The sequence below is a fragment of the Lytechinus pictus genome, chromosome 3 (genome assembly GCF_037042905.1).
Source record: "Lytechinus pictus isolate F3 Inbred chromosome 3, Lp3.0, whole genome shotgun sequence".
Taxonomy (NCBI): domain Eukaryota; kingdom Metazoa; phylum Echinodermata; class Echinoidea; order Temnopleuroida; family Toxopneustidae; genus Lytechinus; species Lytechinus pictus.
In genome coordinates, this window is record NC_087247.1 from 11,418,022 (window position 1) to 11,444,685 (window position 26,664).

The window sequence follows — 26,664 nt, forward strand, 5'->3', positions numbered from 1 at the left end:
TAGAAACGCGCTTTTATAGCTTTCTCGTGTCACTCAACCAATTGAAATCCATTCCGCCAGGAGGTGTGGCAAAGGGGTGAGATTGCGTCAATTTATTGACTTAAAAAACGCTTGCACTAAACGCTTGCGCGTCTTTACAGAGATTTCTTTTTAACAAAAAGGACAATACTCTCATCTTTTTGCAAAGTCTATATCGCATCTTTTCAAGCCTCATTTCAAGGAAAATATTAGTCAATACTCTCTGATTGTACAGGAATAACGTTAAGGTTTTATTCTCAATAAATATATAATTTTTCTTCATTTTCATGTCAACATTTGGGGTTAATTCACCTAGAAATATTGGTGAAATCAACGGCACGGAGATAAAATAGCCCCTACCCTCTTATAAGTTTATTTCATTTTTTTCTTAAAAGTAATTTGGGCGCAAGCACATCATCCGCGTTGCAATACCCAGATACGTGATGGGTATGTCTACGCAGGCACTATTCTGTTGCGTATCATCTATATTTACGCAAGATAAAATCTATATGCAAGATAAAATTGTAAATTCTATCTGAGAGATAAAATATCATCTCAGAATACCAATTTCATTATAAGAGATAAAATAAAATATTTTAAAGATAAAATGACCTCAGAATACCGCCCCAGTGCTTTATATTATATTTAAATAGCTTAGCCATCCTCATCATCTGTTTCATCTACTTTCCTGCGGAGCACTACATATATGGAACAAATATATAGTTAGTAATTTTCACTGACAACTGTTAAAAACCACTGAAATTATTGCAACTAATTGGCTCAGAAAAAGAAGCGTTGTTATGTAAAACAACCCTAAAAAGCACCGACAAGGTGCTTCATTAAACATTCAGCTGATCTCAAATTAACTAGTACTTCAGAATCTTAAAGGTGCACCAATCAACCAAGATAAATCCGGAAGACAATGTCAATGATACTGGGTATATTATACAATAAAGTAAACTAGTCAGGAAGACATGACAAAATGGCAAGATTCTGCATCTTGTTAATCAAGGCCGTGTAACATAGTGCACAGCAATTAATTTGAGGCCCATGTCTATGATTGTATGCATTTATAATCGTGTATCATCAATAATAAAAACTCAGGTGAATCACAATCAATCGCGATCACTAGGCTTTATTTTACAGGGCCCAGACTTGACAAGGATGGGAAGGCAAGAAGGCATCCTCATCAAGTTGACTTTTTGTCTTCTTGTCAGACAAAGTTGACTTGACGAGAAAATTGATATTGACTTTTTACCTGTTTCAACCAGAGAATAATAGATTTGGTCCACTGAATCTAATGTTCTCTGGTTGAAACAGGTAAACAGGTAGTCAACGAATTGTGACTGGTACTGTACATGTACTTCCCATCAAGTTCACTCGATAAGACACAACACGAAATTTTCATCCTGAATTATTTTGTCATCTCCGATCACTTTTCACCTTCCGTATCTTACCTCTACTGGGTCCTTAGCACAGCTAGGGGGCTTCCGAGGTGTCTTCTTAGGGGTCTTGCCTCGTCTAAAAAAAAACATGAAATGATACAAGAAATTATATTACATTTTTGTCCCATGGCACTGGGCTCAGCAGCCAATCAAAATCAAGGTTACCATGGTAGTTGTCATAATGGCAAAGTTACAACAGTTGTAACTTTTTATGAAACGTGGGGCCCCCAATGGGAAGGTTAGGAAAAAAAAATATTACTTTTTATTTCATTGAAGTATCTTTCGTATACAGTTAATCTTCTATGATAGCAGCAAAATCACATCGATACATAGGAAGATGTCTAAATATGTCAACCCTCAGATGCACAAGGTTACAAATACAATTTTACATCCTTGTTTGATTGAAAGAAAGGAAGACAGGAAGGAAAGAAGGAAGACAGAAAGCCAAAAAGAAAGAGAAGCAATAAAAGGAATTTAAAAAAGAAAGGAAAGAAAGAAAGAAAAAAAAAGAATGAATTACACCTTAGTTCTATTACGGTACTTTTGTATGAATTGACAGAGTAAAAATGAGGAGCAATAAAAGGAATTTTAAAAAAAGATAAAAGGAAGGAAGAAAGAAGGAAAGAAAGAAAAAATAAAAGCTTCAGGGGAAAGAAATAAAAGAAATAAGAATGAAGAAAGGTAGAAAGATTTAAAAACAAATCAATAATGTATGACATGATGATGCATGTTGAACATCATGTTATAAAACTAGTTCAACTTAAATTAAAGGAAGAGAAAAACATGATTGATAAAATGGGTGAAAAGATGAGTGCAAACGAAGCGACGCTGCATTGGATGTAGACCAAAAGCTTTGGTCTCTGTTATGTTGGTTGTTCCGTTGAACTCCATTGGCTCCACTCACCAAATACAGAGACCGAAGTTCTAGCGCGATCTGTACAGGGGACTCAATGGCCATATGTTTATGTATTAAGTTCGGATAAAACAGGGAAGTGAAGTTGCGCGACAGCCGAAGTAAGTCACCATGGTCACTGTTTTTTCCCCTTTTAAGTTTATTTTTCCCAGTTTTGGTGCATTTCAGGCCAAAACGGAAACATCTTTATCTTGGTACAGTTCTTTTTATATATTTTTATGAAATAAAGACAAAATTCGATGAGCCCAATCGGGGGGATTTTGCATTGTTAATCCCCTAATGGTGGCTGGAGCCGTCTGTGTACGAGGAGAAATTAACAATAAATAAAAATGTTAAAAAACTACTCGAAACAGACGGCTGCCAGCTGTTAACATTGGATGACACTTCACACGATGTGAACTAAAATTAAAAATTAAGTCTTGACAAAGAACAAAATTAAGGCAATGACTCAAAGCCAAAAAAATAAAAAATAAAAACTCAAAGTTTCAAACAAAAGTCAAAATCCAACTTCGATTGACCAAACATGAAACAAAAATGTAAAGCCAAAGCCGGCCCAAGGCAAAGGTAAAGCCAAGCCCACTCATCCTACGAACGAGGTTATAATGGCCAAGCCCAAAGCAACACAACGATAAAAAGCACGAAGTAAATTACTGACTAAACATGCTAAAAATAAATATTCATTCACAGAATTATATAGGCAAGACAGTGGGTATTCTCTAACTTTAAGTCTTTAGTCTTGGCATTTTTCTTGCACAAAAATGGTTAAAACAGTATGGTATGCGTATGCATGGTCACCTGGGCCCCCGGGATTTGGCTCCTGTGCAATGCAAATTAGGGTAACACGGATTCGTGATAAATGAATTGGTCATTGTATGCATACGAGTTGCATACCGGTACGCCAGTAATGAAAATGGTCTAAAAAGAAAAATATTGTGTGGAAAATGACCGAGGGCTCGGTTCATACCTATACTTTAAATTATCCAGACCACCTTCGTCGTGACCATGTTTTTTATTCTTTGATAGTTACTTACGTTGGCTTCATGTTGGGATCCCTTGTCTAGTCAGAAATACAGCTATTTTGGTGATATCTTTGCTCAAATTCAGAAGAAAATCGGTCAGCCACAAAATGCATAAAAATCGTCTGCGCACAATATTGCATTCAAAAAGCGAGCGCGCTCGATCGATCGAAAGATCAAGAGCCAATCATCGTTGAAATTGCAAGAGTGTAGCCGGAGAGGGAGACATTTCAAAACACGGAGATTTCGCGAACTTGCATCATTGCTGATCCTTGCGTAGGCATGGTGCAAGACCATTGTCCCCTGAACTTCCGGGGACCTGCTCTATCGCGGTAAGGTACCGGGCTGGGCCAGGGGCGTGATCCTCGGCATACATGTAACTACAGTCTACAAGCTCAGCTCAGTCTTATGGCACTTGACAATGACAGACTTCGGAAATTACATTACATGATGTAGAGCGAGCAGAGACAGAGCTGTACGAGACACAGATGAAGCTCAGTTCAAATTGGAATTTGGAGTAAGGAAAGAGTGTCATGTCACTGCTTGTAGTAAAGAAGAGGTAATTTCATCAACTTCAAGGCAAGCCAAGTGTGTCTGAGTGAAATTAAGACTGAATACCGATTACCGGTAGTAGCGGTACTGAACCTTGTTTGACTGACTCACTGAGAGTGAGACACTTGAGTGAATTTCATTCCTGTAGACTGCTTCGAGAGTCAAGATGGTGTTTTGAATTTTGTCTTATTTTTTTTTATTTTATTGAGCAGGAGTAAGATAAGAAAAATAAGTAAGTTGAGGTTTGATTAAACAGGAGTTTCTCTTATTAAATTAACAGTTTCAGATGACAGTAAATATTTTACTAAAATATGTAGGCCTAGTAAAAAGTAGTAGATTGCTAGAATCTTTTAAAATGGCACTGTACATACTCCACAACACCAGACCTGTCAAATACAGTACAATAACTAGACGATGGACTGTACTTCATCAGAAGAAGAGGAAGAGAAGACTCCAGAGTCCAGGTATCTCCAAAGAAGCGGAGGGATCAGCTAAGAGAGAGGTTTCCCATTCCAGACCAATTTTACTTCCCACCTATGCATGAGCATGAGCGTGTCCAAAACTTTTCTGCATGCAAATCAGTTCATCAGATTTTGTGTGCGCTTCTGCGGGCAACTGTGTGTGAGATACAGGCGAGATAGCTACTGGCCAAATACTGTCAATAAGTTCAGAAATATATTTAGAAGAAATGATTTCCCAAAGGAATATTAAATCTCTCAATCAAAAGTGTGTTGTTTATAAATATCAGCATTTCAATGTCCGCAGAGCTCTTCTACCAATGATGCATTGCATTTGATGTGCAGATTTACTTGGAGTTGACTTTTAAAGATGGATGATATAAATTTCGGTTATATTTCACAAAACTTTAATCATTTAATTATTGCTTACTTGAATTTGAATCCTAAATTCGTACTACCATTCAGAAGTCTAATCAACAATTTATTGATTTTCTTTTTCAATCATCTGTTTCTCTTAAATGCAGAATAATTCATACTTATGAGTGAGGAAAAAATCAGCTTCTACTTTAGATATTAAATTTGTCGACTTGTCAAGATGAGTTACCTGTCAAACCCTCTGTTGACGGGTTCATTGTCGTCTGGTCTAACAGCAACAAAGCGAAAGGCAAGGGATGATGGCTGCAGTCAAGCGTCGGTCCCAAGCAAGCAGACGTCCACTGGAATGTCCCTCCAAAAAAGCAGCCTCTTTGGAAGCTCCCTGCTTGGTGGTGTCTCGAAGAAAGATGGCAAGTCCCAATTTAACCTGGGCATGAAGTCATCTAGTCTGGGCACCAAGTCCCCACTGATTGAAAACAAGCTGCTCTCTTCTGCAACAGCCAATACTGGTTTGCATAGTAAGCTTCAGGGCAGCTCTGGAAGATCCCTTCTAGCAGGCGGAAGCTTGCTATCGATGGGCAGCTCTCTCTCATCATCATCCTCTTTATCAGCCTCAGGGTACGGCAGCGTCTTGAAGGGTTCCCAGAAGACCCGCAGCTTGAGCCGTAGCAACAGCACCCAAGCCGAGGAGTCCAAGACCAAGAAGATCAAAGCACAGCATCTTCCAGAGCAGTCGAAGGAGGACAATGTCATTGACCCAACCCTTACCACGTGTGAGCTGCCAGACTACGATTTCTCACGACAGCTTCCAGTTGCAAAGCCAGCTGTGCAGGAATATGATCACCAGTTTGAGAAGCTGGACATGGCCAAAACTCTGACGACAAAGCCAGGGGAAAACTACTCAACAAAATTAAAGGTAGAGTATTAATTAAAAAATTCATCTATTCAACTTATCAGGCCAAGCTAAATACATTGTGTTTACTTTTTTTTTAAATGAGGCATCTAACTCATCTTATAAGAAAGATTCATAGTACATCTCCATTAGCAATCATGACTATACATTATGCATTCTATAAGATCATTTCTTGAAGCAATTTTGTCAATCATTTTGAGAAACAATATCAGATTGATTTAAAGAAATTTAAATTGTTAAGGGTTATTGTAATATCCTTCAACTTGCTTTGTATTTCATTCAACTGGAAATATACATGTTCATGTTATTTGTTTTGAAAAGTTATGAAATAGCTATGAAATAATGTAGCTTATTGCAAGTATTTTGATTCAACAGCAACAGTTCATCAATGCTGTTAGTGCCTCCCTGATCGGTGGCCCAAACTTTCATGAGCGTGGAGATAGCACAAGAAAGAATATCAACAGGCAGGCCACTTCCATCATCAATGAAGATCCTGAATTTATTCTAAAGGTGAGCAAAGAGAATTACTCCTGCAGAAGGATTCCAAATGTTTGGAGGGAAATTGAAGGGTGATACGACATTTTCTCCTGGGACGATTGCTCCGGGGCTTGATTTCGTCTAAGGTGTAGAGTTAGGGTTAGGGTTGCTATAGGGTTTTATGTTGGGTTTAGGTTAAGCTTAGGGTAGGGCATAGTGTTAAACCTTGGGTTGAAGTTGGTTATTCGATTAGTGTGTGGAATTTAGAGCGGAGCAATTGTCACCGGAGCGATGCCTTGATTTATATATTTCAACTTATTGTGACATTAGGCTGAAATTGTGAAAAAGAAGTATGGTAATCTATTTTTTAAAGATGTTTAGGAAGTGTCAACTGTCAAAGTATGAGGAATATAAGAATATGTTTTAGTGACAATTACCGTATGTTCTGTATCTGATTACTTAATATTTGCTTTTACAGAATGTTGTCATGTTTTTTATTATTTTTTTACTTTGATAGCTACATGCAGGAACTTTTTTATTTCATCTGATTGCATAACGCCAGGACATGGTTGCTTTAAACTGAGTATCTAAGTCAATTTTCCCCATTCAAAGCATGTATGTTTCAGATGATTCCATGTGTTGTAATGTGTACATAGCTGTGCATATTGCATTGGTTCACTTTTATGGCTGATGCAAGGCTTTGAAATACACTACACCCCTTAAATTGCAACCTTGATGTCAAAAGTTGTGCAAGGCTTGAATGCTGGGAATTGCCATTATAATAATTCTACCATCTTCAGGGAGCCTTTTTTTTTGTATTCAGTGATTTTAATGCGGAATGCTATTCATTGCCTATTATTGATTACGTTGATCTCCTAATTTATGAATGACCTCCCTGATATTGAAAATTTTCCTGATAAAATTGGCAGAATAACAGAATAGGTAATTGTTACAAGTATCAGATTACCCAATTAACACATCATTACACATTGCTGGGATTTGTTTTCTTCCTTGTACTACTTTCATGCAATGAATGTTAGGGCTATGATTTAAGTATGATTGGTCAAAACATGTCTTGTATCTAATAGTTACTGTCCGGTGACATAACATTGCTCGTGCGACATTTGCTCCATATTAGGGTTTATTTGGTTTTGGAGGTTAGAATTTATGATTGGCTTAATAATAATGTGCAGATTTTCCATCAGAGCAATTGTCGCCGGAGCAAATGTTATGGAACCTACTGTCCATGGTCTAATATTTGATGAACAATCTTAGAAATGCATATACTGTCTTTTAATATTTCTTGGGTTTTCCATATTTTTTTAGTTCAGACAATTTAAACGTGGCAATGAAGGTTATGATTGTATAGATATTTCAATTTATTGCCAATTATTTAACTGATAGAAACAAATGATACGCAGGCCTACTCACAGAGACTATCTTTGTTTTTCACAGATGACTTGCAACCTGAAGGTCATTCTGTATGTCATGAATAGGTTTTTATAAACTGCAAACATAAATGAAAAATGCTCACTCTTAAGAAAAAAAAAGAGTAGGCCTAATATTTATGTTCCAGTGTTAAATATAGTATGTGTCATTTGCCTTTAATCAGGTTGCACTGTATACGAGGAAGGAGTTGAATATACGTACCACAGCCAATTTCCTGCTAGCTCTTGCGGCCATGACCCCCGAGTGCCGACCTTTTCTCAGGAAGTATTTCAGCTCCAGCATTGCCCTGCCATCTGATTGGATAGATGTAGCAGAACTTTACCAGGTAATGATGAATTTGGAACAGATTTTTTCTTAATTTCGAAATCACAAACTGTCAACCAGTGTATAATACATTGATCTATTGGGAGGTTGGGAGGGAGAAAAATTGATATATGGATGGATAGATACATAGATGGGTGGATGGATGGATGGATAAATGGATAGATAGATATGTAGTGCATCTCTTGAAAAAACAGAACCAAGAATTATCTACGATTTATCATATCTTAATCACAAATACAATAGACACACGACCCACCATTGTAAAGCTTAGAGTCTCCTCTTCGAGCTGGTATAACTTTAGATAACTCTTTTTTCATGCATGAGTGAGTAAAAACAAAATTTTTGAAGAAAGGATACTAAAAGTCACTTGTTGGGCAGTATCTGAATTTCACAAAGAAAATCACTTGTCTAGAAAGTGTAATATCTACTCTTTAATGTGACACTTCAATCGAAGAAAGTGGTCAAGAAATGAATATGTAAAGACAAACTTATTGTTGATTTCTCTTCTTACAGACATTCCATGATAAGAATATCAACTACGGATCCCTGCCATCGGCCCTCCGCAAGGCGATGATTGATCGATTTCCTCGCTTTGATCAGTACCAGCTTGGTAAGTGTTTTAGGTTATTATTGAATCAAGCAATAGAATACACTCAAGTCGCGAGCAAAATATCTGTTTGCCAATTTAATCAGGTAGGAACTTTTATTGGATTTGACACCTTTGCTATTACCATGATCTTCCATTCTTGAAAAGTTGAAAGCAACAGCATTTTCCTTTTTAAATTTTATATTTAGAAATGAATAGGGATTGTTGGGAGGCGCGGTAGCTCAGTCGGTAGAGCGGGGATTTGTATTGCGGTGACCCGGGTGTGATTCCCACTTGGTGCGCTAGTGCCCTTTGGTAAGGCATTAATCCTCAGTACCAGGTCCTTTGGAGAGGACCTTAAGCTGTCGGTCCTCTGGTTGCTTGCTTACAAGCATTCATGCTTTCTTAGCAATCAGGTAAAAAATCATCACCATCACCATCATCAGAATACCTCCACAAGGCAATGCTTTCCGAATGGCAGCCGTGGAAAAATGCCCAAGAGATGTTTTTTGTGCATTATAGATTTGGCTCGGTATTCAACCATTTATTTGAATTGCCTGGTGAGGAAACTACCAAATATTGGCAGCTAATTCTGCTGTCTCACCAATGAAGATGACTCAAAACTGATCACGGATATCACATTATTTTGAAGGACGCACCATCGGTAGGTTTGGATTCAGTTTTGTTAGTGTCATCATGAAACCTTATGATCAGGGCAGGTTTCTTAAAGGTAAAAAAGGTAATTGCAATGAACAATTATTTCATGAGAAAGCTGTTAAAATCAAGGTTAATTACTACATGTATCATATTATCATAGGTCAAGATCTGGTACATTGCAATCAACTCATCTTTGTGAAATCATGAAATCTTAGCTGAAAAACCTACATGTTTAATGATAATAACACAAAAAGGCATATGTGGGACAGTGCATCAATATTTGCTTGGAAAATATTGCTTATTTTGCTCATTTATCAGCAATTCCACTTTTTCTTTTCCAGAGCCAATTGGCACATATTTTGTTTATTTATACATGCAAACATTTGGGTGGTCATTTTATTGGATTCTGTTTGAACTCATTTTGAGATTCTTACAACTGGTTCTAACAATGATGTTACAACATCTTTAAGTCAGAGCTGATCTTCCAACTGGAGGAACTTGGGGAGTATTTCATGAAACGCGGTCAGTGATTTAAACTTATTATATGTTATAAGCTACTGAAACCCTTGCATCCGAGTGGCTCAAAGCAAATTGGTCAGTGAAAATCACCAAGCAAGCTGTTCGTTAAGTTCCGAATGACTTCATGGCTGACTGGTGACGCTTTCTTGTACTACATGATATATCCACATGTAGCTGACTTAGTACCTTAGAAACCCATTCCAGTCTTGCTTAAAGTCGTGCGTAACTTCATGAATGGCTTTATGAAACATCCACCCGGGTCCCCCGTCTTACAAAAAGTTATGATTGATCCGATCAACTTCAAGTATATGAAAATCCATCTATGTCATAATTTTTCCCCAAGAAAATTTGCAAAATGTCATTTGAAAACAGTGACTGCATGAATATACATCATATATATCTAGAAAATAATTCAAACAAACGTGTATATTAGATGTTGACGTTGCCGGCTTTCCATAGTTGTGGTTGATTGGATCAATCGTAACTCTTTGTAAGACGGGGGCCTGGATCTTCCATTCTTTAACATTTGATGCTTTGCTTCTGCAGCAAAGTACAACAAGGACAAGAAGAAGAAGAAACCCGCTGCCAAAACCGACAAGCCAGCCAAGGAGGAGAACCTCCCGGATGATAGAGATGATGGAGATAGTGAGAACAGTGATACGGATGAGGAGGAGATGGAGAGATTGAGCTTTACCCTCAAGCAGTTGATCCGGAAGCTTCACATCAATGATCCAGTAGACAGTGTGATGTGCCTCCTTGGAAAGAGGTAAAATGCTTGGAACAACCAGGGGTGGGGGTGCTACTCCCCCCCCCCCATGCAAACAAATGTAGAACTACTATGTTACCGCAGTCATTGTGAAGTTACTGTTGCATTAATGTTAATTCTAATGTCTTGCCCATCTCTTGATACCAAGTTTTAAGAAAATTAAACAAGTGGTTGAGGGTTATGGTTTATTCTTGTAATCATCTGATTTGGCGTCAGAACACCTCCGTTTCAATGGAAATAATAATGAATATAGAAATACATGCATCATTGAATATGTAGAAAGTCCAATAGTGCAGGTTTGATTTGTCAGCTCAAATCATTCACAAGTGACTAGGAATATTTTCTGAAATATTTCTCTTCATCATTAACACTTGAGGCAAGAGTCAAGTAAAGATAGGAAATGTATAATGTAAGTGCATTTTTGAAACTTTTGGCTTTCCATAGTTTTAGCACAGAGTTAGACCATGGCGTAAGTTAAACTGGACTTAAAGAACACGGGCCAGAGTCTTACAGTTGTCAGTGTTATCTTGCAGGTACCCAGAAGACATGGAGTCCTTCTACCAGAGCCGTCTTCCCGGTACGTGGGACGCCGAGAGGGCCGGTAAGAGGATGAAGCTACCTACCCCAGAGACCTGGGAGACGCAGGTCTCGCTGAAGGGCAATAAAGCACCAGTCTGGGAGCAACTTATTGGTAAGCTGAATGCTCCCCAAGGGAGTGGAGATGGTGTGCATAGGAAGTATTATATTTGATTAGTTGTCTATTAAGTGCCTACCAGTGAAAAGCAAATAAAAAATTCTTCACACTCTAGAGAACAGGGAAGCATGGGTCTCGGTGAAAGAAATTAAAGCACCAGGTTGGGAACAAGATGCATGCTCCCCAGGGAGTGTGGATGTTTGTGCATCTAGGAAATCTTGTATTGGTGTATTCAGCACCTACATGTACCATTGAAAAGTAAAGATAAAAAATTAACAAGCTTCAGTAATTTTCAGCTCGGATTAAAGTGCAACTGCCATTCATGGCCATGCTGCGCAACCTATGCAACTCGATTGCCACCGGGATCAGTTAAGATTAAAGTCTAACATTTGATTAATATGTCTTTGCATCTTAGACAACAAGAAACTGCCGTTCATGGCCATGCTGCGCAACCTGCGCAACATGATCGCTGCCGGGATCAGTGAGAAGCACCACAAGTGGGTCCTCTACAAGCTGACCGACCGAGGCTCGGTGGTCTACAGCAAGCAGTTTCCTTTCCGGTTCTTCTCGGCTTACGAGGTGCTTCAGAGCATGGAGCGTGAACTGGAGAAAGCAGGTGAAGATTCAATTTTTAAGGGTCTTGAAAAGTAGTAGTCACTTGCCGCCCTTTCACACGGTACCAAAATTGTAATTTGAATGATGACTCCATCGAAAAATAATTCTCAAGACAAATTTTTAGCATGTGCCAAACCAAACTAGAATCACGATCGCTAATCACAATCATGAATTCAAATTCTGTTCCGGATGTGAATTCCAGTTAAGTTTCACTCAAATTACGGGACAAATTTTACGTCTGAAAGGGTTGACCTCCAAAACATCTTTTGAGGGGCGATGCTTACGTGACCTTTCAAGCACTTCCGTAGATAATACATTGTCATGCAAAACATCTTTTGAGGGGCGGTGCTTACGTGACCTTTCAAGCACTTCCGTAGATAATGCATTGTCATGCACTCATCGTAGTTTCTTTTTTGCGATGTAGTGCTTTGATTGGGTTTGATTGGCAAGTCACCAAGGACACAATACCGCATTCGCTCAGGAATTCGAATTCAAATCACAGTTTTCGAGTGAACGTGTGTATGGTACAATGATTCTAAAGACGAATTGCAATCATTGATTACGTGACCTTTCAAGCACTTCCGTAGATAATACATTGTCATGCACTCATCGTAGTTTCTTTTTTGCGATGTAGTGCTTTGATCGGGTTTGATTGGCAAGTCACCAAGGACACAATACCGTATTCGCTCAGGAATTCAAATTCAAATCACAGTTTTCGAGTGAACGTGTGTATGGTACAATGATTCTAAAGACGAATTGCAATCATCATCACAATGATGATTTAAGATTCTCGTGTGTAAAGGCCCTTGGTCTAACACGACTTTAATTGGTCTGATTTCCAACTCATCTGACACCGTAGTAGTTGAATCCATTGGCCTGTATTCTGAACTCTAGTTCAACTTCTACTATGGTCCGAAAGTCTGCTCAAATTGTGAAGAGCTATAGATTTCAAAATTTTTATTTTAGTTTAGGTTCACTGGGTTCTTACAAAATAACTTTGTCCTCTTAGTTTTTGTCATTTTTGAATGACTTTTTGGTCTATTACCATATTTGACAGACTAGATTTATAACATTTGTTTGAAGCAATTTAGTGAAGTTCACATAGATATACGACTGTCTAAAATGACTTACGGATCCCATCTTACAAAGAGATGCCCTTGATCCTCTCAACCTCAATTATATGGGAATCCATCGTATTTTTCCAACAGGAAATTTTGAACAATGTCATTTGTCGACAAAGAGGAGCACATTGGATTGTCAAGAAAACATTTGAATACATGAGTAGGCTTCCTATCTAGAAAACATTTTGAGCAAACATGCATTTCAGATGCTGGCGTTGCTGACTTCCTTCCTTGATCAGGGGCCAATTTCATAAAGAGTTAAAACTGATGTAACTTTGCCATATTGGCAACTACCATGGCAACAGGGCTCAGCAGCCAATCATAATCAAGTTTACCATGGCAGTTGCCATAATGGCAAAGTTACAACAGTTGTAACTCTTTATGAAACGGACCCCAGATTAATCACAACTCTTTCTAAGACGAAGCCCATATTAATGTGCCTTAACACTCGCAATATCAACATCGTTAATTGTCATTTTAAGTACTGTACTATGAGAGGAGAGTGTCTTGGGTAAAGAAATTGCTGTAATTTGTCTTAAAAACATAGTTCCAAGGTGATGAGTGGTATTCAGAAGGGGATTATTCTTATGAAATATTTATCTGTTTTGTAGATAAACTGAAAGAGCAGTTGGCCAGTGGTATACGGCCCCCTCAACCGAGAGGCAAGCGGGCCAGAAAGGAAGACCAGGTACCCAAGTGGAAGCGTGCCAAGATGGAGAAGAAACGCAGGTTGGTGATTGGTACAAACTAATACCCATCACAGAGGGCACTAGTAAGAATTATATGCACAGGATACCTTTGCAACAGTTCTAACATGCCTAAGGCTTAGTCGGGGACACTAGGACTGTTTCAATGGTTAACAAGAGGATCCATCTAGTTTATTTTCTTTCTTTTTTCTTTTGTGCCGTAATATAGAAATTTGGCCTATAGAAAAGTTCTTGAAATATTGAAAGTTAAGGCCTGATGAAGTGTTGCTTGTGGATATTGGTTGTGTCACATAATCTGTAACTTTTATTTTCTTTTGTTGTTCTTGCAACAGTTTTAAATCATACATAATTCTATCATAAGTTTTTATTTCTATTTTAAAGTAACGTATTATAAACATTGTCTACAAAATAAATCTGTGAGTTAAAATTTTTTAATTGGTATTTGTCATTTATATAATTGAATATAATTATAAATGTATGAATGTAATAGCATGAAAATATGAAAGATGAAGATATGAAATATCATATTTTCTGTTCTGTTGGATATATGATTGAATTAGAATTTGAAGTTGAAATGCCTTGTTTTTCCCCTCCAGTGAGCTGCCATATGACATTACCATCTTGAACCGCTACCGCAAGGCCCTTGACACTGCCGTCAAGATCGCCACGAGTTACAATGTGAAGCCGATCCCCGGCAAGACGCTTCTGCTTTGCAACGTCGGTAGTTCTATGGAGACCCCTTGCTCCTCCGCCAAGGGGCTTGGAAAGAAAAGAACTGTGAGTTTGTATTTCTTTCATCCCCCACTCCTCATATTCGTAATCTCTTATGCCACATTTAATTCAATATCATGGATATTGAAGTCTACCTTCTCCTTTCTTTCACGTTGTCGGAATTCCCAATTTGTTACTATCCTATAGATGCAAGAAGTGTTGATTTAACACTCAGTGGTATATTGAAGCCCCAATCCTGTAACTATCTCATCACTTACATTTCCAATGCCTTCTGCCTGATATTAGCAAAAAGTATGAATTTAGCATCATCCCTTGATATATTGAACCGCTTTTTCACTTCTTTATCATTTGCCTTTTCCACAACCTCTTATCACTGACAACAAGCAATAGATTAGCACTCTGTCTCATACTTAAGCCTCCCGCCTTTCACTTTCACGTCAAACGCCTGACCCCATCATTTTCTTGTCGCGGGCTGTAGTATAATGGAGACTGGTGTACGCACTAGGCGCACATGTACCCATAGTACACTAACTGTATTGGCAATGTTGATCCAGAGCATTCTTCGAGCCCCATTAAAGATCTCAACCTTTATTTTTGGTGACCTATGGTTGGTTTGGGGTGGCAGGTCGCACTTGTGATGCCACTTCTGTCCTACAAGCACTCTCTTTCCATTGAAAATCTATAGAAGATCATTGAACAGATGCGATTTGTTTTGCCAGGTGTTGGAGGTCGGTATCCTATTGGGTCTGATGTGCAAGTATTCCTGTGAGCACTGCGACATGCGCATCTTCGCCAGCAACGCCCATTCCGCCGTAGAGCTGGAATCTGGTACCATCCTGGATAACATGACCAGCGTCTTGAGCCAAGCCCAGGTAAGTCACTACAGGGTGTTTAGAAAAAAAAAATGGAAACCCAACTTTCATAACATAAAGGCCACCGCACACCCTACGACTGGTCCACGATCCGAGTTTGGAACAAATTGCATTTTGCTCATTTTCTGGAAATGTGAATTAAAAGTACCTTTATATTTGAGGTTAAAATTAAATAAAAGAATATAACAATTTTCAGTGATTGCAACCCTTTATGTTGGAGTAATCATACGATTGCTATGACGTCCAGGGCTCTCGCAAAGTAAGAAATTACGCGTGGCGCATTTTTCAGAATTGATAATATTTTCCAACACCCAAATTTAGCGCCGCGCCGCTGTGTTACGCGCGCGCGCATTACGTGCGCTCACGATGCACGTGCGCGCTGCTTAAACGGACGATCGGGATTATTTCAAAATTGATTTGAGGTACTAATAAATGGGAAAAATACTCTATATACCTTCCGATATGAACTCCCGTCCTCCAAACATGCCAAAAAGAACGGAGGAAAGGAAAATAAACAGAATAAAAATTAGAAGTCCTAAATATCTCACATTACTAAACGGACAACCAGGAACGTTTTAAAATTGTTCTGAGGTGCTAACAAGTAAATATATATTTTATATACCTTCCGTTATGAACTCCCGTCCTCCAAAAGGAACGGCGGAAAGGAAAATAAAACAGAATAAGAATAAGAAGTCCTAAATATCTCACATTACTAAACGGACAACCAGGAACGTTTTAAAATTGTTCTGAGGTGCTAACAAGTAAATATATATTTTATATACCTTCCGTTATGAACTCCCGTCCTCCAAAAGGAACGGCGGAAAGGAAAATAAAACAGAATAAGAATAAGAAGTCCTAAATATCTCACATTACTAAAAGGACAACCAGGAACGTTTTAAAATTGTTCTGAGGTGCTAACAAGTAAATATATATTTTATATACCTTCCGTTATGAACTCCCGTCCTCCAAAAGGAACGGCGGAAAGGAAAATAAAACAGAATACGAATAAGAAGTCCTAAATATCTCACATTACTAAAAGGACAACCAGGAACGTTTTAAAATTGTTCTGAGGTGCTAACAAGTAAAAATATATTTTATATACCTTTCATTACGAAATCCGTTCTCCAAAAATAAATATAAATGTAAAATGTATTATTTAGATAACGGGGAAAGGAAAATAAAATAGAATTAAGTCCTAAATATATCAGATTACTAAACGGATAATCAGGAACGTTTTAAAATTGATTTGAGGTGCTAACAAGTAAAAATATATTTTATATACTTTTCGTTATGAACTCCCATCCTCCGAAAGGAACGGGGGAAAGGAAAATAAAACAGAATAGAAGTCCTAAATATCTCAGATTACTAAACGGATAATCAGGAACGTTTTAAAATTGATTTGAGGTGCTAACAAGTAAAAATATATTTATATACCTTCCGTTATGAAATCCCGTTCTCCAAAAAGAAATATAAATGACATACTAGTAATATTGTTTAGACAATGGTGGAAGGGAAAATGATACAGAATAGAGGTTGTAAATATCTCAGATTACTAAACGGACAACCAGGAGCGTTTTAAAATTGTTCTGAGGTACTTACAAGTAAAAATATATTTTATATACCTTCCGTTATGAAATCCCGTTCTCGAACAGAAGTCACAAACATCTCAGAATAATGATCGATTTAGAATGTTTTAGAATTGTTTTTGTGTATTTAATGGCTTAGAATTAGTTTTATATACATTTCGTTATGATCTCCCTTTCTTCTCTGATTTGTTTGGCTCTCGTACAAATGATTAGCCTCAGTGTTTTGACTATAGGTCAGATAAGGACAGCTTGTCCCCCAGGAGTATCGTAGGTTACATTTTATTTACAGTCGATCAAGTTATCTTAATGAGTGGATCCCCAGGCTGGATGTGGCAAGTGAGTTACGAGGGTCGTAAAACTTTTTTTTTTAAATCCTTCTGACCATTGAGTGACACCACATGTTTGCGCTGTAATTTGTGTGTGGATTGTGTGAGCAGTTTGGTCAACTTGATCTGCTTAATTGGTAGATGATTACACCCCCCCCCCCCGGAAAAAATATTTTGTACCAATTTCCAACTTCATATGTCCCTCCTTTCGGCATCAGTTCGTCTGATTTTCCTTGAATCAGAACACAATGCAGCCATACTCCATGCTGGTCTGAGTGGTCTCTCCTCCATTCCCTCTTTTCTTCCATGCTTATTCCCCTATTATTTTTCTTTATTTCTGTTCTAACAAGTTGTACTTCGTTTTAATAGAGTTTGGAACAGGATACCAAATTTAGTTAGATTGAATATATCAAATTGAATAATATAGCATGAGATATTTTGACACTTTTGATCCTATTTCTTTAAATCTGTTTTCAATTCACATGCTATATATTTTTTTAATTTCATATCCTTGTATATACTTTATTTCAGAGTTATCCCCCCCCCCCGAGTTGTTTACTAGTATCTCTTCCATAATTGAGAAAATTACGTTCCAGCTTTCATCATTCTTTTGGACGAGTATGATAATAAAGAAGTTTGTTTGCTAGTCTTAAATTGGAGGCCTGCCTTATTGGCAAGAAATTAATGATAGCACGATATGATTAATAAAAGTACCAGTCATCATGGTTCAAATTCAATTATGGACATTTTCCAGTCATATTTAATGCAAACTTTTTAGTTTAATCCAACTATTCCTTATTTTAAATACATGTATAGTTTACTGAAGAATATGCATTTTGGCAAGGCAGTTTGACATTTTAGAACCGACTGAAAACGTAGACTAGCCCCTTTCACGGACTTTGAACCCTCCTCCCATCCCTTAACTTTTGTTTACGGAAAAGTACAAATTACGCAATCTTGATCGAGAAGCACATGGTCATCAGAAATCTGAATGCTTGTGTTGTCTGGGGTTTTCATTCTAGTTGGGAGGTGTGGGGGGAAAAAGTGGAAAATACCGCCAGATCAAATACGCAAAGGCGATTTATTTGACTTTGAAGGAATATTGCTTAGATATCAAGGTTTTCTTGAGCATTCATGATGACGTATTTTGGGATTTATTCAATGTTGGCCTGTTTTAGCGTAACTGTGAGACATGAAATATATTTGGTAAGAACATAGAAAATATTGGCATTCATGATCTATTACTTCTATTGCCTAACTTTGGTAAAAACTTTTTCAAATTATTTAATACATTGTATTTTCTGTCAAACACTTACAAATGAAGGATATTTGTATAAATTTATCTTTGCTTGAAAAAAAAATCAATATTATCCTACAATCGAAACTCAGTTGCACTCCAATAATTGTAAACAAAGGCATCTTTCAGTTTCAAGATTGATTTGACAATTCGTGCAGGTAAAAAAATACCAAAACCTCACCTCAACCCAAATATTACACATTCATAAATCAGTTCAAATAACATTCAACCATCGAATACTATTTACCACTAACACTAAAAATTGCAAACATCGACTTTCTTTGTATTACACTTTAGAAAAAAATGGGAAGAAATGATATAAGTGACCTGTGTACTACCCTGTAAAGGCCAACTGCATGTATAAATTAAGTTGGTGTTTTTTTATTTTGTGAGTGTTCAGAACTTCAGATATTTCATTACCGCCACGGGTACCATCAAAGAGAGATAAATTATAGATTTATAGCGACATAACAATATTTCAATCAATTTAAGTCATTAAAAAAATAATTAAAAAATATCAGGTCTATTATAACAGACAGGCGCGGATCCAGGGGTGGGGTGTGTGCATACATGTACCCAAAATAAGTTTGGAATTGATTACCTTTTTTTATTTGCTTGTCATTTTTCAGGGGGGGGGGGCAAAATTCTTTCATGAGTGATGACATTTTTTATTATTTTTTTTAGTGGAGGGAGGTCGTCTAATTTAGGGGAAACAACCACCCCCTCAAAATTTTGGAACCGCGCCAATCTATTGGCCCATAATATGATTAAGAAAAAAACACACAAACATCCTGTAGTTGTGAAACTTGACAAAGATGAAAAAGGTAGGTCGGAAAATAAGGGTGAACAAAATTATACATATAACATTTGATGGAGTTAATTCTCTATCAAGGGATCAAGTCACTCAAAACAATCATCAAAAATTTATTTTGAAATACTCGATCATGCACAGACTTCGAGGATACTGAATTCAGGGCAATACATTCTTTCTCAGTCATTGATTGTGTGTGTACATGTACCTCTGTTATACATCGTATATTGAGAGAAAATGTGTAGCTCTCTGGCTGTACCAGCTCGCCATGCAGGCAAATAACGTAAACATGCTCGCTGCAACCGCCATGCCTACACTGTCAGGGCGGTGAATATGTGGTGTGCTGGAGTCAATCAGTGCCGTGGTGAGCGGGGTGCCGGTGCAGCGCGCTGGCATCCCCGGGGCTGGCATGCATGGTACTGGTAGCGGTCAGCCAGGCGCTTGCTTCGAGCATGCATGGAAGTAGAAAATGCTTCGAGCAATTCAGGCGTGGCGCTCGCGGAATTAGGCGTGGCGCTATTTTTTTAGGCGTGGCGCTTCATCAATGGAATGATTTACGCGTGGCGCTAAATCTCCCAAATTGAATTACGCGTGGCGCGAGCACCACGCGTACTCAATGGCAGCGAGGGCCTTGATGACGTCATTACGACTAGATATTAAATTCTGATTTATTCTAATAAGGGTGAAAGCATAGTCATAGATTTGAACCCTCGACACTTGGTGCCTCAGGGCACATAATTTCAGCCAGAGTAATATTCCTTCCCATGGACACTTAATGAAAGTCCCCCAAAAATGTGAAAATATGCATTCATGGGAACCCAATCTCACCATATCGTGCATTTTTCTCTTCTTCCTGCAGATCATAGCAAGCCAAGAAGTTTATGGGCAAGGACTAGATCCCACCATTCTGGGTGAAATTCTGAGAGATAGGGTCGAGGTGAGTCGATTGGACAAGCTGATAAATTAATTTGATGGAAAATAATATTTGGTTCTTTTATTTGACACAAATATTACAGGGAAGTTTTTCTCTTTGTGCTCAAAGCTTAAATCTGGTCTTGCAGGACCTCAAATTATCATGCTACAAGTCTATGTTCATAGTTCGGTTCTATTTAGGACAGTAAGTATGCTCTGGTGTGAGCGGAGCATGTAGTGGATTAAAAATGAATGAAAATGAGTGTTGGATAACAAAATTGTCTTCTTCCTTTCTTTATTGCGCTATGAGCATCTTTTTATGATGGATACTGGTGCACTACAAATGTTATTATTATTATTATTGTTGTTGTTGTTGTTATTATTACTATTCTTCTTCTTATTATTATTATTGTTTTATTATTATTATTATTATAACAAGACAGGCAAAGCAAGGATGATGTGATTTTAATTTTTATCTCATGTAGATGAATAGTAAAAGTAGTCAAGAATACTGTTTGTTGTTACAATCTTGCTTGTAGAGGTGTACGTGTACAACTGATAGCACGTCTTGATGTTACCATCGGTCCCAGCACTAGTCTTGTTTCGAGTCTGGTTTTGTGTCCGATGTAAAAACCTGTCCAATCTGTTTGTGGGATATACATGAAGTATCTTGTGATCATTCCAATATCGTTCTAACATCATTCTCTGTAAATTCGTTTGTTTATAAAGTATGTATGAATTATTTTATTGTGATGTACATGTATTAGTACCTGAATGTGTGCAGTGCATTTTGAAGATTTCACCTGTTCAGTGCTTGTGTATTAATTTTACAATGCTTTATTTTCACCCATATTTTCTGTACAGCTGGACAACCTTGTTATACTGAGCACCTCGTCTGCGCATGGAGGGAAGGAAACGGAAATGATATCTGGATTCCTGCCCAAGTATCGGCGCGTCGTCAATGAGAATCTGCTCTACGTCAATGTCGACCTGAGTGGAGGCAGATGCAGGTTTGTTGACACCTCATGTTCCTCCAAAACACATTGGACCGTATTGTTGATGTCCGGTTTCACTTAAACCATGGTCCAAAATATTGGTTTGACTATGGGTAGCCAGACGTGATGCAACTTTCCAGATGCCAGATAATATACTTATCATCGCTTTTCACGCTCAATGCATACAAACCATCTTGAATTGATATTTTTCTTCACCATGAAAATATTGGAAAGATCCAAGAACTCCATAAAAACTACTCTTTGACGTGATGCGACTTTCCAGATGCCAGATAATATACTTATCATCACATTTTGTGCTCAATGCATTACAAACCATCTTGAATTGATATTTTTCTTCACCATGAAAATATTGGAAAGATCCAAGAACTCCATAAAAACTACTCTTTGACGTGATGCAACTTTCCAGATGTCAGATAATATACTTATCATCATATTTCGTGCTCAATGCATTACAAACAATCTTGAATTGATATTTTTCTTCTCTATGAACATATTGGAAAGATCGAAGAACTCCATAAAAACTACTCTTTGACGTGATGCAACTTTCCAGATGCCAGATAATATACTTATCATCACATTTTGTGCTCAATGCGTTACAAACAATCTTTAATTGATAAGTACAGTAGTTTTCTTCACCATGAAAATATGGGAAAGATTCAGGAAGTCCATAAAAACTACTCTTTGAGCTCACCAGCTGAAATTTGTTACATTGCACTCATGTTTTTTACACTGGACGTTATGGGAAGTCAGGTTCCTTTTTGGGGGGGGGGGCATTTAGGGGGCAAATTAGTCACGAGTCTGATGTAATTTTTTATTTGGAATGAGATAACCTTGAAATGCGCACTGAACTACTTGCTCTGCTGATTTTGTAGAATGTCATAAATTTTATTTCTTGTTTTAGGTTTTCAGTAATCTTCAATGGTCTGGATTAAAACTTACATCAAATTGCCTATGTGTATTCCAGTTATATACATATTGTAGATAGGAATTGCTAATTCAAAAAGTGATATGAGTTTGGTATTTTCCAATTCAGCAAGGACATGTGTCCTATTCACATCTAGTTTGTTTCTCTGTAGGAATGTTTTTAACGATCAAAATTGTTTTTGTTTACCAGCATGACTACATCGGACACTCCTTCCCATCCAAACGATATCTTCATTGCCGGATACAGTGATCAGATCTTGAGGTTCATCGCTGAGAGGGGCGATACTGGACAGGTCACTCACGTCCAGAACATTGACAAGGCATACAGTCTCACTGATTGCAAGGTAGGAGATGATTTTTGCTAGTACGATGGAGGGAGTGACTGTAAAAAAACGTTTTATCAGTTGCACTCAAACAAACAAACACAGAGGAAGCCTATTTCACAGTTCTGTAGTCATAACATTCATACTTACATGTATACAGGGGTTCCATGACATCTGCTCCAGCGACAATTGCTCCGATGAAAAATCTACATGTTAAGCAAAACGTAAAATCTAGCCTCCAAAATTAAATAGATCATAAAATATAATCTTTACATTATTCTGACCCAAAAATACTATTACAACCCCAACTCTATCCCTATGCCCTTTGAGATATTAAGACCGGAGCAAATGATAGTGGAGCAAATGTTGTGCCACTGTATACAGCACATAGCCTTTACTGAAAATTTGGAAAGTTTAATAAAGAACTTGTTGGCAATAAAAAATGCATCATTTTGTGAATATTATCATTTCTTTCGCATTGCACATCACCTTTATGTATAGATCCATGTATGATTCATGCTTCAATCAAGAAATTATAATTTAATCTGTTTCTAATTCGTTAATTTGTTATTTGTTATAGATCATTGGTGGAAAGAGAAAACTCTGTACATAGCCTTTAGGTATTGATCCATGTATGATTCATGCTTCAAACAAGAAATTATAATTTAATCAGTTTCTAATTCGTTAATTTGTTATAGATCATTGGTGCAAAGAAGAAAACGCTGGTTTCTCCAGAGATTCCTTTAGCTCTACCGGCTTCCCAACAGACCAGAAGGTAATACTTAACCTTTCATTTCTCACACCTCCTGTACTCTATCTTCAGACATTGGCAACGCTTCTTTCGAAACTTTAAAGGACAAGACCACCCAAACAAAAAGATAATTTTGATAAAGAGAAAAAAGTCCAACAAGCATAACACTGAAAATTTCATCAAAATCGGATGTAAAATAAAAAAGTTATGACATTTTAAAGTTTTTCTAAATTTCACAAAATAGTTATTTGCACATTCAGATTGGTATGCAAATAAGGAGACTGATGACGTCATCCAACTATGGAAATCCATCAATGTCATATTTTTTTCATCTAGGTAACCTGCTCCATGTCCTTTTGTAAAGAAAGAGGAGCTCATCGGATTGTCAAGACCATGATGCCCACATGAATATAGATTTTTTTTTATAAACGTTTTTAACAGACATATATGCATTTTTTATGTTGGGGTTGCTGGCTTTCCGTACTGTTGTGGTTCATTTGATCAATAGCTATTATCTGTAAAGGCCACCGCACACCTTACGACCCAACTGGTCTGCGACTGTGTGGGGGAGATAATCGCAAGGTAGTCATAAGCCTCGACACTGCACACCTTGCGATCCGACTGCCCTGTTGTCTGCGACTCACGCATGCGCTATTTGCTTTTTGCCATAGCAACTGAGAAAATGACGCATATGCGCGTTGCGTATAATGTACACGTCACAACTCTGCTGTCTGATTGGCTGGATGTTGGACTGAGCTTGCAATCCAGTTGTAATGATTCGACATGTCAAAGCCTTACGATTTTTCTTGCGATTCGTCTCTGACCGGTCTGCAACTCTGGAGCTGACAAGAGCTGTGACGTCACATTTCCCTTCACTCAGTTGCTGACCATTTGTAGACCAGTTGGGTCGTAAGGTGTGGGGTGGCCATAGGACGGGGCCCAGGAATACCATATTTACATGGTATATCTGCATACCTTTTCACCTAAGCTTATAGGAAAGAAACAATAGGAAAGCTTTATATGTTATGATTAATTTATCTGCTAATCAGTGAACATTTACCCACATTGTTCTAAACTCAACCCAGGTGAGGTGAATGGGTACCCAGCAGAATCAATTCCTTTGATGCACTGAGCACTTGAAGGCAGCTTGATCTCAAGCTAATGTAATGATAGTGCGCCTTAGAATAGACTATTTCTATATAGATGGTGCTATGCCTATAAATTGTCAACATATAAAAATGCACATGCGTTGCCCTTGTTTCTGTTTATCATTGCTTTTTTATATTTCTTAAAATCATTTCCAGACACCATACGGTACGCGTCTTCATCTCCTCCACGTTCCGCGACATGCACGGCGAGCGCGACCTCTTGACCCGGTTCGTGTTCCCGGAATTGCGGGCAAAGGCGCGCACCCGCTTTGTCAACCTGTACGAGGTCGATCTGAGGTGGGGAGTCAGTGAGGAACAGACAAGACACAGCAGGTATCATTAACATTTTTTTTTTTTCAGTCATGATAATAGAAAAGATGCAATCGATTGTATGTGATATCTGTTATTATAAGTGTGTGGGGGTGTTGCAAGAAAATATTTGCGATCAAATTCAAATTTCCAATGCAAATTTACAAGTAGTAGATCAATGTCAACTTAAGCAAACCAAATATGCGAAACTGACTGTCAATCAGTTAAAAATTTGCTATGAAATGCTTGGCTTTCAATCAATTTTGGAGTTTCTTGTAATGCCCAATATGGTAGACAGGTATAAAGAGATAAAATAAATTTTAATTATTGATTGTATTTTTTTGTGTATCTAATATTAAGTTATATTCAATTTGAATAAACGTTGTCTGTCCGCTCCTGTTTCATCAGCTCTGTGGAGATCTGCTTACGGGAAGCCAATCGGTGCGATCTCTTCATCGGCATCCTGGGAGATCGCTATGGTTACGTTCCAAACGACTACCCCGACATGAGCGACATTGAATACTTCAACTGGCTGTCGGCTCATCCCAAATCGCGTTCCATCACCGAGTTGGAGATGTACCACAAGGCTCTCAGAAACTCGGAGAGGAGCAACAAAGCCTTCTTCTTCATCAGAAACTCAGAATTCATCAAGTATGTTTTCGATAAGAAGTTTTGTATATCTCATAGAAATAGGATATTTGGTAAAAAGACTCAGAGAGGAACAACTAGGGATTATTTTTCATATCCAATACTCCATCAAGTATGTTTCGACAAGAAACTGTTGATTTTCTCCTAGAATTCGTTTGTTTACTAAGTCTCTTTTATTATCAGGGTAAAAATTTGAAAAACACAGGATTTCAGTTCTGAATTTATTTTAAAAAATCAATTCTTCTTTCATACATTGATTTCTTTCATTGCATTATGTGTAATTGAGAAAGATTTTCCTTGCAACAATTGTCTGACAAGTCAGATTTGACCTGTAACTTATTAAAAAAAAAATTATTATGGGTTCACTTGCTACAACACTTGTTCTAGAATTGCATCCATATATTTTTTTTGCCTTGCTATACATGTTATCAGGAATGGGAATGAAGTTGTTATGCATTTTTCTTCAGCAAGCCTATTATAAAGTATACTTGTTACTAATAACAAAAATGCAAGTTAAGTCTGTCACTGGACTTTTTTTGACCTAAAAGTATTTCATTCAAAGCAGAAAGCTTTTTTTTAAGCACCAACAGCTATTACTTTAGTATTGAATTGTATACTGCCCCAGACCTTTCTATTTGAAAGATGAATACTCAAGAGTTCTTAATTTGAAAAAAATGATAACATGTGCAATAAAGGGCACCGTATCTGATCAACAGAACATTTTGAATTTTCAGAAAGAATTGATCAGTGAAAAGTGATATAATGGTCAGGACATTTTCGTAAGATGAGAATTTTGGAATGATAATTCAATGTCCGGTGTGTTGGTTCAGTTGGTAGAGCGTCTGTCATACAACCAGGAGCTTGGGAGGTCAAACCCCAGCCGCGTCAGACCAAAAGACGTTAAAAGATGGGAGTTACTGCTACCCTGTTTAGCATTCAACGATTAAAGGGATAGATCCTTGTCGATCTGGTGCTCCACAGCAGCTGTCGGGCCCACGATCAATTGGGCAAAACACATTTTTATTTCATGTCTATTTCGAAAAATAAAAAATGGATTTTTATGTCATTTATATTACTGAACCCTTAAGCTTTAGACAGGTATTAATGTTATCTCACTCATGTCGTTATACTGTTGCAAGATGTGACATTGATAAGTTGTGATCTTTGATATGATTTTCAGGAATGTCCCGAACAAGTTGAGAAGTCAGTTTGTCGATGAGAGTACCCAGAGGAAGGAGAGGCTCGCCAGCTTGAAGGAAACCATCCGTACCAGTGGCTGTGAAGTCTTTGACGGGTAAGAACACTTGTAGGAATTGATTTGATGGACAGGAGTATTCCAAACAATTTGAAAAATTAGTTTGTTTTCTGTCAATGTAGCCATGATTTCTTTCTATTTTCTGTTCA

At 37.7% G+C, this 26,664-nt stretch overlaps 2 protein-coding genes across 5 annotated transcripts in view; one reads left to right on the forward strand and one right to left on the reverse strand.

Annotated features, from left to right (window-relative positions):
• LOC129257838 (kinesin-like protein KIF23) overlaps positions 1-4,088 on the reverse strand; it is a 55,105-nt gene extending 51,017 nt beyond the window's left edge. For 2 of the 3 annotated variants that reach the window (XR_010292912.1, XM_064096369.1), the window contains exons 1-2: positions 3,408-4,088; positions 1,476-1,539 (exon numbers count right to left, since the gene is read on the reverse strand). Coding sequence is in view for 2 of the 3 variants with exons in the window: in XM_064096369.1 (XP_063952439.1) it covers positions 1,476-1,539; positions 3,408-3,418 (75 nt within the window). In the remaining variant the exon portion in view is untranslated. The remainder of the gene's footprint in view (positions 1-1,475; positions 1,540-3,407) is intronic. The other variant, XM_064096368.1, reaches the window with a different exon arrangement.
• The window catches only part of LOC129255909 (telomerase protein component 1-like), a 57,079-nt gene continuing 34,002 nt past the window's right edge, over positions 3,588-26,664 (forward strand). The window contains exons 1-18 of one of the 2 annotated variants that reach the window (XM_064096367.1): positions 3,588-3,951; positions 4,927-5,693; positions 6,066-6,200; positions 7,780-7,941; positions 8,454-8,550; positions 10,249-10,468; positions 11,002-11,159; positions 11,578-11,778; positions 13,510-13,627; positions 14,202-14,382; positions 15,057-15,209; positions 20,089-20,166; positions 21,006-21,151; positions 22,272-22,425; positions 23,103-23,179; positions 24,460-24,636; positions 25,021-25,263; positions 26,441-26,554. In XM_064096367.1, coding sequence (XP_063952437.1) covers positions 4,998-5,693; positions 6,066-6,200; positions 7,780-7,941; positions 8,454-8,550; positions 10,249-10,468; positions 11,002-11,159; positions 11,578-11,778; positions 13,510-13,627; positions 14,202-14,382; positions 15,057-15,209; positions 20,089-20,166; positions 21,006-21,151; positions 22,272-22,425; positions 23,103-23,179; positions 24,460-24,636; positions 25,021-25,263; positions 26,441-26,554 — 3,110 coding nt within the window. In that variant the 5' untranslated portion in view covers positions 3,588-3,951; positions 4,927-4,997. Of the gene's footprint in view, positions 4,177-4,926; positions 5,694-6,065; positions 6,201-7,779; positions 7,942-8,453; positions 8,551-10,248; positions 10,469-11,001; positions 11,160-11,577; positions 11,779-13,509; positions 13,628-14,201; positions 14,383-15,056; positions 15,210-20,088; positions 20,167-21,005; positions 21,152-22,271; positions 22,426-23,102; positions 23,180-24,459; positions 24,637-25,020; positions 25,264-26,440; positions 26,555-26,664 lie in introns of both variants that reach the window. The other variant, XM_064096366.1, reaches the window with a different exon arrangement.